At 38.5% G+C, this 12,629-nt stretch overlaps 1 protein-coding gene across 4 annotated transcripts in view; it reads right to left on the bottom strand.

Moving 5' to 3' along the window:
• Window positions 1-12,629, bottom strand: part of GLRA2 (glycine receptor alpha 2) — a 193,924-nt gene that overhangs the window by 99,668 nt on the left and 81,627 nt on the right. For all 4 annotated transcript variants that reach the window (XM_063083450.1, XM_063083451.1, XM_063083452.1 and 1 more), the window contains 2 exons: window positions 12,311-12,448; window positions 10,543-10,757 (listed from right to left, as the gene is read on the bottom strand). In XM_063083450.1, coding sequence (XP_062939520.1) covers window positions 10,543-10,757; window positions 12,311-12,448 — 353 coding nt within the window. The remainder of the gene's footprint in view (window positions 1-10,542; window positions 10,758-12,310; window positions 12,449-12,629) is intronic.

Below are 12,629 nucleotides of genomic sequence, written 5' to 3'. Positions count from 1 at the left end.
AGCACTTTAGGCACAGAGAATAGCCATTGCAATGGCCCAGAGATGGTAGCATGTACCTGGCATGTTCCGGAAAAAGCAAGGAGTCCAATGTACTTGGAGCAGTGAGCAAGGGGGTGCGTTAGTGGGAGATGAAGTCAAGAGGAAGTGGGGGACAGATTATGAATGACATTGCTCAGCATGGTGAGGTCATTGGCTTTTGCTCTAAGTGAGACGAGGAGCTATGGGAGGATGTTTTAGTCCGTTTTGTGTTGCTATAACAGAATACCTGAAACTGGGTAATTTATAAAGAAGAGAGGTTTATTTGGCTTACAGTTCTGGGACAGCTGCACCTGGCATGGGCCTCAGGCTGCTTCTACTCATGGCAGAAAGTGGCAGGCAGCCGGCGGGTACAAGCAGATCATATGGCGAGAAGAAGCAAGACAGAGGAAGCGAGAGAGAGAGAGAGAGAGAGAGAGAAGGTGCCAGGGTCTTTTTAAGCAAGAGCTCTTGCGGGAACTAATAGAGCGAGAACTCACTCATTAATCCCCCCTCCCCCAGGGAGAGCGTTAATCCATTCATGAGGGATCCGCCCCCATGACTCAATCAGTTTCCAACACTGCCACATTGGGGATCAAATTTCCACATGAGTTTTGGAGGGGACAAAACATCCAAACTCCATCAGAGGACTTGCCACAGAGGTGGTAAAGAGGATTTTTCTTGTTATTGTGTTGAAAATACAATGTAGATGACAAAGTGGAATCAGGGAGACCATCCAAAGAGCATCAGAGTAACCAGGCATGGTAGGCAGAATTCTAGATACCTCCCACCCCCAGATTTCCAGTCCCTTGTATTTATACTCCTGCTAGTTATTCAATCAAACACTAACCTCGGGACTGCTATGAAGGGGTTTTACAGATAGAAATTAAGGTCTGAAATCAGTGACCTTAAAATATGGAGATTTTTAGTGGGCCTGATCTCATTAATGAGCCCTTTAAGTCTAGGTCTAGAGGAAGTCAGAGATTCAAAATATAAGAAGGGGGCTGGCCAGTTAGTTTACTTGGGAGAGCATGGTGCCAATAATACCAAGTTCAAAGGTTCAGATCCCTGTACAGACCAGCTGCCAAAACAAATAAGTAAACAAAAAACAAAAGATAAGAAGGATTTAATGCACCCTTGTTGACTTGAAGATGGAGGGAATCACATGTAAAGGAATGTGTACAGCCCCTAGGAACTAAGAGCAGCCCCTGGCTAACAGCCAGCATCAAGGTTGGCGAGGATGTGGAAAAAGAGGAACCTTTCTGCACTGTTGCTGGGACTGTAAATTAGCACAGCCATTATGGAGAACAGTATGGAGTTTCCTTAAAGAACTACAAATAGAAATTCCATATGATCCAGCAATCCCACTATTGGAGATATATCTAGAGGACTGGAAAACATCAGGTCGAAGGGATGCCTGCACTCCCATGTTTATTGCAGCTCTATTTACAATAGCCAGGCAATGGAACCAACCTAAATGTCCATCAATGGATGACTGAATGGGGAAATTGTGGGATATATACACAATGGAATACTACTCAGCCATAAAAAAGAATGAAATTCTACCATTTGCAGCAATGTGGATGAGCCTGAAGAAAATTATTATAAATGAAACAATCCAGGTACAGAAAGAGAAATACCACATGTTCTCACTCATAACCAGGAACTGAATCCATAAATCAACAAATGAACAATAAAGAGAGACAGAGAGAAAGAAAGAAAGAAACAACAATCACAGTAAGACGTTGAACTTTTAGAAAACTAGAGGTGGAAAAGGGGAGGGGAGGGGTGAGGGAGGGGGGACTAATGAGGAATTGGTGAATGGACACAAAGAATGATTGCGTATTGTAATGATGAATAAGCTAACTATGCTGATCTGACCACCACACATTCTACCCAATTATTGAAAATCAACGTTGTACATCACATGTATGTCTAATAAAAAATAAATAAATAAATAAAAAGGAAATGGAGACCACAGCTCTACGCTGCAAGGAGCTGAATTCTGCCAACAAGAACAATCTCAGAAGCAGGTTTTCCCCCAGAACCTCCAGAGGAGAACTCAGCCAAGCTGACACTGGTTTCAGCTTTTTACAACTCTGAGCAGAGAACCCAGTCATACCATGCCAGACTTCTGAACTACAGAACTGTAAGCTAATAAATGGGTGTTGTTTTAAGTCCCAAAATTTGTTATACAGCAATAGAAAATTACTGCACCAGCTAGGAGCTTACTAATATTTCATATTATGCCATAAGGTATCTATATCTATTTTAATTCATAAACGTAACTCCCTTTAGATAAATGAACGCATTACAATGCATATACACAAACAATTCTTCCTGAAGAAATAAGCATATTTAGTGTAAGGATACATACAAAATAGGAAAGACTACTCAATTGTGAGTACTCAAATTGGTATGTTTATCATTAGCATTCTGCTGCTTTCTGGTCTGTGACAAATGTTTTATAAAGAGAGGTAGGCACTCAACAATTGCCTAAGTGAGACTTCTTATTGTGGAAAGCTATGAAGAAAGTTTTCCAAAGTTTGAGAAAGCTACCTGAAAGATGGGGGATTTTAAGAATGCTTTGAAAATTAGGGAGAAAAATATCACTAGATTAAATGTATAGAGTGTTATAAACTTGTTCCATAGAAACTAAAGTTCATATCAGTAATTCCCTTAAAAACACTGTTGAAGAATTTGTGTCCAAGGAAAAACCATATATTTTTAAGAAAATTTAGTTCAGATGCTTCTTCCTCGTGTTTCTTCATCCAGGAAGTTCCAGACTGGTCCAGTTATCTGCCTTTAAGCAGCCATCGTTCTTTGCACCCAACTCTATCACTACCTTCTGCTGTGTAACAAACTACCCCAAGAGTTGGCTTAAAATAACAGCCATTTATTTGTTCACAATTCCAAGGGTCAATGATTGGGGCTGGGCTCAGCTAGGATGTATCATCTCTTTTCCACATGGTGGTGACTGGGTTCACGCATGTGTTTGCCGTCCACTGGCAGTTGATGAGCTCACCTGTCTAGTGGTTAGCTGGCTGTCACCTTAATGATTGAGATAATTGGGCCATGTGTCTCATCATTCAACAGGTTAGCCTGGCCCTATTCACACAGTGGTGGTTGTAGGATTCCAAAAGCAGCAGGAGAGAGGTAGCTCCAATACTCAAGCATTTCCCAAGTCTCCACTTGTCTCATTGGCCAAGGCAAGTCACATGGCCAAATTTACAGTCAGTGTAGGAGGATGCTATTACCCAAGGGTGTGGATACAGCCATTTTTTAAAAAAAATTCTGCCCCATTGCCCTTACTACACTGAGTTATAATCTCCTGTTTTACATACATGTCAGTGCAACCTGACACTGTTACGTGGTCCACAATAGTTTTTTTTTTTTTTCAGTGTGTGGTGTTTATAAGAACTGAGGCCATTTAGGCTGTGTGACCCCCAGAGTTATCCATTTTAGTGAAATGAAAAGAGAAGGAGTTCAAAATAATCCTGAACCTCAAAATGCTATCCCAAAAAGACTTATGAGCTTTACCAGAACTTGAGCAGAAGCACAGCCTGGGTAGCTTCTCTTACTGTCAGCTTCCCTGCAAAGGCTGCCAACAACATCCTTAAACTAAAGTACCAATGGTGCTCCAGCTCTGTCCCGAGAGAATTCACACATGTCATCTCCTTGCATATTTTTATCATACACTCACTACATCAATGACTTTTCAACTTGCTGTGGCTCACGAAATGTCAAGAGGAAAAGTTTATGAAGTCTCCCATATATGCAGACATCTGGCTAAAGCAAGGAGGCCTGCAGATCAATTTGCAAAAGCTCAGATTTCTTATTTTTCAATATTTTATACAAGAACTTCATAAAATTATGATTATATACAAAACAAAATTGTTCCAGACCTCTTTCAGAAATACCAGTCTGACCTAGGAAAGTCATTCAAATTATCTGGGGTTGTACCTGATTCAAGAAACAATCATCTTTATTTTTTAGAGTTAAAACAGATATCCAAACAAATCCTTATTTTAAGACTCCTGTCATTGTCGATCTTAGTTGCTTTCATAGTTTCTCTTGCTGCAGTCTCTAGTTAGAAGCATTCTGGTGGGAATAAAGCAAGACCAAACGTGGCAGAACTATGGCCGTTTTGCTTTAAATTACAAACTTGTCCTGGGTTTGGCAGCTGGTTGAAATGGTCCAGCTGGTCTTAGTTGACCAGATGGCTGAAAAGTAAGGGGAAATTTCCTTATGTAGGAAATAGGGCATCCTAGATAATAATGGCTAAAGACAATGCCTTTGGATCCTTGCTTCAAGGACACAATTATGGACCTGTCAGAGTCACCTACACACCTGGGTCATCCTAGCTGTCCTCTACCTTTGCTTGCTCTTACCTCTACAGTCTCTGGGCTGCAGCCACAAACGAGGACTCAAGACACACTTAGGAGTGGCTGCAAATCATTCAGCTACAATAACAAACGCTGAGTAAAAGAAAATAATTATTTAACCCCATTTGGCCATATGGAAGCCTGCCTGATGTCTCATAGCCTTCCACTCAATTCATCCTGATATTTTCCTGCGGGTTGCAAAGACAACAATACACCCAGCCTTTATTCTGTCACTAGGGGTTTCATGCTCAAAACGGTTAAAACATTGCCAGGAGAACAGCTTCCTGGAGGTTGGCAGAGATGTATATTTAAAAACCAATTTTACAACTTCAAATGGAAAGGTACCTATGGAACAGATATCATGCTTATATTTTATTTTCCTGTGTTTAGGCAAGAAATTGAACTTCGGAAAAACAAAAAATGAAAAACAAACAAACAAAAAGTATGAAAAGCTTTGGTCAGCAAGAAGGGGGGAATTTAACTTGGAATCAATAAACACAAGTTTCTTATGTGTAATATGTTTAAAATTTGTGAAGCTTGTTGGAAACATGCCCGGACTGTCTCCTAGAAAATCTTATTTTATAAGTGTAGCCCAAATATTATGAGTAGAAGGTACTCATCACCTGAAATGACCTTTAACTCCTCCTATTTCACCTACTTAATATGCTTCATACATCCAGCTCAGGCTTTCTCCTAACACTGCTCCTTTCCTCCCTCCTCCCCTTGCTCCTTCCCTCACTTCTCTCTCCCTCCTTCCCCTTTCCATTCCTCCCTTCTCCACTTGATAGGTTAGGCACTCTCCCTGATAGGTCCTTGTATTCCACATTGTTTAATAACCACCATTCCAAGTTGTCTCTGGCCTACCAGATCACAAGCACCTGGGGGTAGAAAATGTATTTTATTTATTTTTGATCCCTAGCATAATGAATGGTACAAAGAAAACATTCAATACATGTTAGTTGAATAAATGAATGGATGAATGAAATGCTGATTAAATTACACTGGGAATACCACTTGACTGCAAGTATTTTCAACACTGTTCATTCATTCACTAACCAACTCTACTGAGCACCTACTATGAACCAGGTATTGTACTAAGTGGTAGGTATGTAAACATGAACAAAATAGATGAAGTCCTTGCCTTCATAGGGATAAAAGTCTAAAATTAAGAATGTTTATTTGTAAGTGTAACACTATGAGAATGGAATATTCTTATTGCCTCAGAATTTCTACTAAAGCCTTACACTAAAGGAAGATTCTACACACGTACATGCAGGATGCAGGACTTTCTAGAAGAGAGCAAATGCCATCTAGAGACTATGACACCCACTACCTTGTATTATTACAAGAAAAGTAGACATTTGACAAGAATTAATTGAAGTAGTGGAATTTGTGGGTGTTGACAGCACTGTGGCATTCTCCCTACTTTCCTAAAGATGGAGAAAAGGTGGTTCACACCCATCCCTGTAAGAAAAGAAACTTGCATCTCTTCTATTTATTGAGAGGCTGAAATTCCATCAAGTTTCCCCTGGATCAGACAGAAGAAGAGTTCTTAGGAGAACCTCTCATATGTCCTCAGTAGTTTGGTTTTTGTGTAAAACTATGAACACCAATATCCATTTCTTACCTGGATAAATTCTGCAGGCAGTAAGTTAGCTGAAATATCCAAGATGGTAGGGTGAAAGCAGAAGGGTTAGTGGTTTAAGTTGCATTTCCACCACTTAGCAAGGCAAGAACACACAAGTTTATAGGGGGCCAAATAAATGGTGTGGAAGATAGACAAATGTGAGTCATCTTGGAAATATGTCAACCAGGAGGGCTGTCTGCTTAAGAAAGGGGAACCCAGGAGGAAGAAGTTGTAGGGGATATAGTGCTAGGAGGCAATAACTAAAAGGAGATTGTAAGACATATGCCAGAGAGTGCATCATTCATCTGGAAATGGTGTAGTAGATGGGATCCCCTGTAAATTCCGAAGAACTCAAGTTCAACTCACAAGAAAGCCAACCATTGGAGGCTTGCCATTAGAGAAGGCACCAATGGTTAGAATAGAACAGTGTCAGTCACATGCAACTTTCTTCCATCCTTCCCTTCATCCTCAGCCCTTAAAAATGAAGTCAGCAATAAGAGTGGGGAAAAGAACTAGAAATGCAAGGGGCAGACCATGTGCCCCACATTGCCGCACATCTTCAAGACAAAAGTCAGGCCCGAGCTGGGGGCAAGGGAGGGAAAGAGCATTAAATTAAATTAAATTCAAGACTGAAGTTCTGTTTCAGACTAGATGATTTTCAAAAAAATCTGTTAATGGACTGTCCTAAAGTATTTGTCATCAATACTTTAGTTATTAAATTGTAAAATACACCTTTGTGCATTCTAGGTTTAATGACACGGCATGTAGTGACTGAGAATCTATAGGATCCTCCTGAGGTGTCCTCCAGGGGGCAGGGAAGATGGGGGCCAACTAAGGATGCAAATAACAGTGATTGGAGAAAAATAGGGTTGTTGCTTATTCAAAGCCTCTGGAGCTTCACCCAGTCAATAAACTGCCTGCCTATGAAAAACACACACGTGTGTAGACATGCATTACATATATCGTGTGCATACACACATTTGATAAACTTTGGCTCATCTCATTGGCAGCATGACCATAACCAAATAACGGGCCATCCAAAGAACCTGATGTCTTCTATTCATAAAACCCTTTATAAGTCTTCTAATATAATCTCCCATCCCACCGAGCAGTCTTTTCTACTATGTTATGGACAGGGAGCAATAACAATAAAAACGACCATAATGAGTTGAGTGCCTACCATATACCAAAACTGGGCTAAACAATTTATATAGGTAGTGCCTCATCTCATCCTCATTTAATCTTTGAGATAGATAACAATGTTCTCATTTTAGAAACAAGGAAACAGGCTTGGAGAGGTTGAATGAAGTGAAGGCTCTAAGATTTAGAACTAGGCCTGCCTACATTTCAAAATGTATCTTTGTGCATATATTCTTAACTTCCCAAAGCCTGCTTGAGAACTTCTGGAAAGGGGAACATACTCCTTTACAGAAATTCCTTTTCTTTATAGTACATGTTATATTATTATGAGATTCTTCCATATATTAAAAGTGTAATATTTTTCTGTAAAACTTTTACCATAGATTCTGCTTCAAGTCTACTCCAGCTTCCACATGATTTTACGTGGAGAACATGGCTGTTCATTAATTAATTTATTTATCTATTCAATGAGGATTTATTAATCACATAGTCCAAGCCGTACACTGTTCTACACTGTTCTAAGTGCTGAAATTAACACAATGAACAAGACAGTTTCTGCCTGCATAGAACATACATCTCATCCAGCATCTTCCCATAGATCCTCCCTCATTCACTCCACTCATCTTTAATTCATTTTCTTCTTATTGCAAATTTAAAACTTTTTAAAAATTATACGTATATCCTCTAGAACACAGTGAGATACAAACACTAATATACACATATATTTATAATGATCATACATACAAAAGCAAAAAAAACCCCTAAATATCCAAGATAATAAAATAAATGATGATTAATACATCAGATAGACTATTACACCGTTAAAATTTATGTTCATAATAGATTTTTAATGCCATGGAAAATGGCATATCCTATAAAACTGCATAAATGTTTGATCTCAGTTTTCTCTGTTTGTATGTAACTGGGTTTGCCCACAATTGCACATTGAAAAAAGACTAGAAGGAAATACACCAAAGTCTTAACAGCATTTATTTACTAGATGGTTAATATTAATGATGTTTTCTATCTTTTCTATAACAAGTATGTCTTACATTTAAAGTGCAATGTGAGTGCATACTCTGTACAAGGTGTTGTAGTAGATCCTAGAGCAACTATACAATCAGTATAGTGGAGCATCTGGTCAGGGATTACAGTGTTTATAAATTACAATGAGTATTTATACGTATGTGTATGTGAAAGTAGGTGTATGGTCAATTCTTTAATATCTGTGACTCATTTTTTATCCCGTTGTGGTTTCTCACCACCATTCATATGAGTCACATCTCAGTCAGGTGAGAACCAGCCATGTTTAGTAATAGCCTAAGAAAAGCACACGCAGAAAGATAAACCTGCTGGTGGCAAAAGGATAACCATTATGAATTCAGAGCCAAGTATAAAATGATTTTTGATTATACTCTTTTTTAGTTTATCTGAGTTCCTGATTGCCTCTACATACAAAAATCACTGATCAATGACCATTTGTTTAGCAATAGTTTTGACCTGGTGCAGAATCATAATAGCTCCATATAATAAATAAGAAATTGATAAAATGCAAGCTCCCATTTTGAAAATAAATGACTACTCTTTTCATGGCATTGAGCAGTTAGAGGCTAAATGTCTTAAGTTTTGACATTATTGGCTCATGATTTGTCACCAATATTTTAGCTGTCTATTAAATAGTAAAATATCTGTTTGTGTATTCTGAGGTTTCCTGGCACAGCATGCAGAAATGGCAATAACTAATAATTAATGAGAAATCAGCAAATGAACTTGTTTGGGAGTGGATTAGAATTTCTATTAGGTAAAATTGATCTGTGATTATGTAACTGAAAAAAGCTGTCAGTATTTCCGGCATCTGTATTCCAATAGAAATACAGAGCCTACTGTTCTAGGGCCTACTGCAATGCCCTGTACAGAGTATGCATGCACATTGCACCTTAAAGTTAAGACATGCTTGTTATAGAAAAGATAGAATATACAGAAAACATCATAAATTTTAACCATCCAGTAAATAACTCCTGTTAAGACTGGTGTATTCCCTTCCAGTCTTTTTTCTATGAGCATTTGTGGGCAAACCTCCTTCCCTTACCTTAGACATAGGAAAATTATACTATTTGTTATTCTAGAAGCTAAAAAAAAGTGTCAAAGACAGCTCTATTTCTTTCTCTATGAGCATATAAACCTAATTTTATCTTTGGAGGCATGTGATTTAATAAGTTGTACAACTATTTCCCTAGTATTTAGTCCACCTCCATTAAAGCTACACACCTCCTCCATATGTTATATTATCTTCCAAACACAGGAGATAATGTGGAACATAATCTGTTATTTCTCATCATGTCAAATGCAGCACAACTGAACATAAACTCAAGCCAGAAAATACATGGGATTACATCTCAATTATTTTCTGGAACTGGATTTTGGAGAGACTGCTCAATTAGTATGAGACAGTATACACTAAATGCTAAATTAAACTCACACTCTAGGAAAACGGAAGCCAATGGCTCAATGTACTCACTGAAAGGCAGAAGCACGCATAGGCACACTTCGGGGGTGCTGGAGTATTTCACAAGGAGGACATTTATCATTAATTGCTTAAGCAATATTTACAGATGCAGAGGACCTGCCTTACATAAACATAGATTATACAGCTACTTATGAATTATTGTTTGAGAGGTTACAAAATGTCTATGTGCCCCTGATATTCATCCCAAACTTCTCTGTCAACCTTCCACAGTTTCTGGAAATTTTACCATCTGGGATGACTCCACTGTTTTTTCTCTAGGTAACTGTGTCTCTCAAAAATAATAGCATATCATCCATTAAAGGAAATTAAGGCATAGCAAAGATTCATGTATCTGATTTGCTGCACATAAATTTTACATTCATTTCTTATATATACTCATTGATATGGTTTTTCTGCACAAATTTCCAGGAGGTTAATTCAAACTTTTATTACCATAAGTGACTTCACTGAGCATATGAATTACAGTAGCCTCACCAATAAATACTTGACAATACAGCATAAGTTGAATCAATTTTACTCCAATTCCTGCAAGCTTCATGGCTCATAAACAACTGAGGTCAAAAGCACTTAGGGCTTCTTAAAATTCCTAAGCCATGTTTCTGCCTCCACTTATTCCTCTTCTCTCTCAATCCTGATTTCTCTTTCCTCTAACCAATATGATTTTGAGGGTCCCCCATATCTTCAGAGCACTGATTCTCTCAAACTCAGCTTTTTGTTCTCTTATTGCCGCGACATTTTCAGCAATGTCATAGGATGGCAAACATTTATGTCTTCACAGGATTCTCCAGCCCACAAAATCTTTGGTGAACCTCTCAGGTTATATGTTGTCAAGCAAGGAGATCTCTTACCTTTGGCAGAGATGCCCTGGAACCTGAACTCTGGGTGGTCATCGTTAAGACTGTGGTGATGCCTAGTGCGACCCTGGCAGGTGCTGCATCCATGTTTATCCAAAAGGAGACCCAGGATAAAATGACTATCAACAGACTAGGGATGTACATCTGGATCAAATAATAGCCCATCTGGCGTTCCAGGTGAAACTTAACTTCAATGCAGGTGAACTTTCCTGAAAGCAGAAAATAATCATTTAAAGTCCAATTTGAATTTATCTTTCCCATTCTGGCATCCCACTTTTTTTTTTTTTAAAGAGTATTGCAGATGGATTTGGAAGACTGCACAAAATGCTCAAAACCAATTCAACTCTTCTCCAACTCAATCAGTAATGAAAATAATAGTGTGAGAATGGGAGATCTAAAGAGTTACTAGAACAAAACCATATAGCATATTTAATTTTTTAAATCTTTGTTTGCTGCAGATTGACTATTTTAGAATTTGAAAAACTGACAAACTTACCAGTGGAAATAAAATATTCAAATTTTGTGAGGTTATAATGTATAGCACATAATATATAACCTATAGCATATACTGTATACCATATGATAAATAACATATATACCATATAATAGTTGAAACTATTTCCTTCTATTTGAATGACCGTGTATATATTTTTGTATTACCAATGGCAAGAGAAAAATATGTATTTGTGTAAATCATGTATATAACCTAGTCATTGTAAAAATTTCCTAGCAGTCTGGATAATTGGTTGAGGACATTTAGAATATTCCTAGAAACTGTGACAAGTGTTACTTTGCCTATAAAAAAAGAGTGCATATAAAGATGTTAAAACTTTTAACATTCTATTGAGATATAGATGTTTCTGCCCCTTCTCATTTTTTTACCTCTTTCATTTTCTTGGAGTTAGAACTCCAGAAGGTAATTTGGCTTAGTCCACACAAATTATGAGATAGGGTTGGATTCTTCTTGGTCAGAAAGAACACCATGAAATCAGGTTTTAGTTACTTCATAGGAAGTCACTGTTGACTGCTGGAACAAGTGTTTGAAGACCATTCTCAGCAAGGGACCTGGACCAGTCACTGGACAAACCATCATGTCTTGATTGCCTCTCCATGATCATCTTGCATGATATTGAAGACCGGGATATTCACAGGAAAAGCCATCAACTTTACTGGGCAGGCATAATCTTCCAGGCAACAACAGATGCCCACTTGTTGCTACCACCTCAAATTCTACCCTCCGCTGCATGTGTCTGTCAGCACTAGTGACAGCACATGAATTTAGAGCCAGCTAAATTCCTTGCCAACTGATTTGCATCCAAACTTCTATTACTGTCCAGGACTGGAGAGCATAACAGCTCTATTTCTGGGTTTACAAAGACCTATGTTATAATCCCGTTCTTCCACTAAGGCAGAGAGCACAAATTGACCTGAGGATCCAATGTCAAGAGTAGACACCAGGAAGGGGTCAGAATTCATATAGTTCCTGCACCACTAATGAAGTCTCCTACACCTTTCCTTAGACTCATTGACAACAGACGGTCAGCAAGAGAATAGCAAAAGATTCCCAGCTCTCTCTTTCTCTCTGTGTTGTGGCTGCTGACCTATTCCAGAGGGTACAGGAATCTTACCTGTCAGAGCCAAATCAGATCTCTGCCACGTAGCTTCATTTGCTTGGTAAATATGCAGCAATTAAGGTGATGGTATATATACCCCAAGCTGCAAACAGAGGCCACTTGGGTTTAGCAGCTGAAAGAAAACTTACCAGTGTTGTAGTGCTTTGTGCAGTAGCCAAGTTCCTTTTCTTCTTTCAAAATAAACTGGGGCAGGGTCAATCCTTCAGCAACTTGTACTGGACCGTCGCTTAACCACTCAAATATCAGGTCATTCATCGTGTACCCAACTGGAGTAAAGAAATCATAGTGAAAAATTGAATGTGTCTTTTCAAGAAAGCTTGAAAGTCTAGTCATGTAAAGAAATAAACAAAGAAATCATCTAAAGCAGACACATGCTCAATCAATTCAAGAGCATTCTTAATAAAAGAGCTGCAATCATCACAACAACTCCATGCCATTGGAGCCAAA

Source organism: Cynocephalus volans, chromosome X (assembly GCF_027409185.1).
Source record: "Cynocephalus volans isolate mCynVol1 chromosome X, mCynVol1.pri, whole genome shotgun sequence".
Taxonomy (NCBI): domain Eukaryota; kingdom Metazoa; phylum Chordata; class Mammalia; order Dermoptera; family Cynocephalidae; genus Cynocephalus; species Cynocephalus volans.
This window is presented reverse-complemented; position numbering and strand designations above follow the sequence as displayed.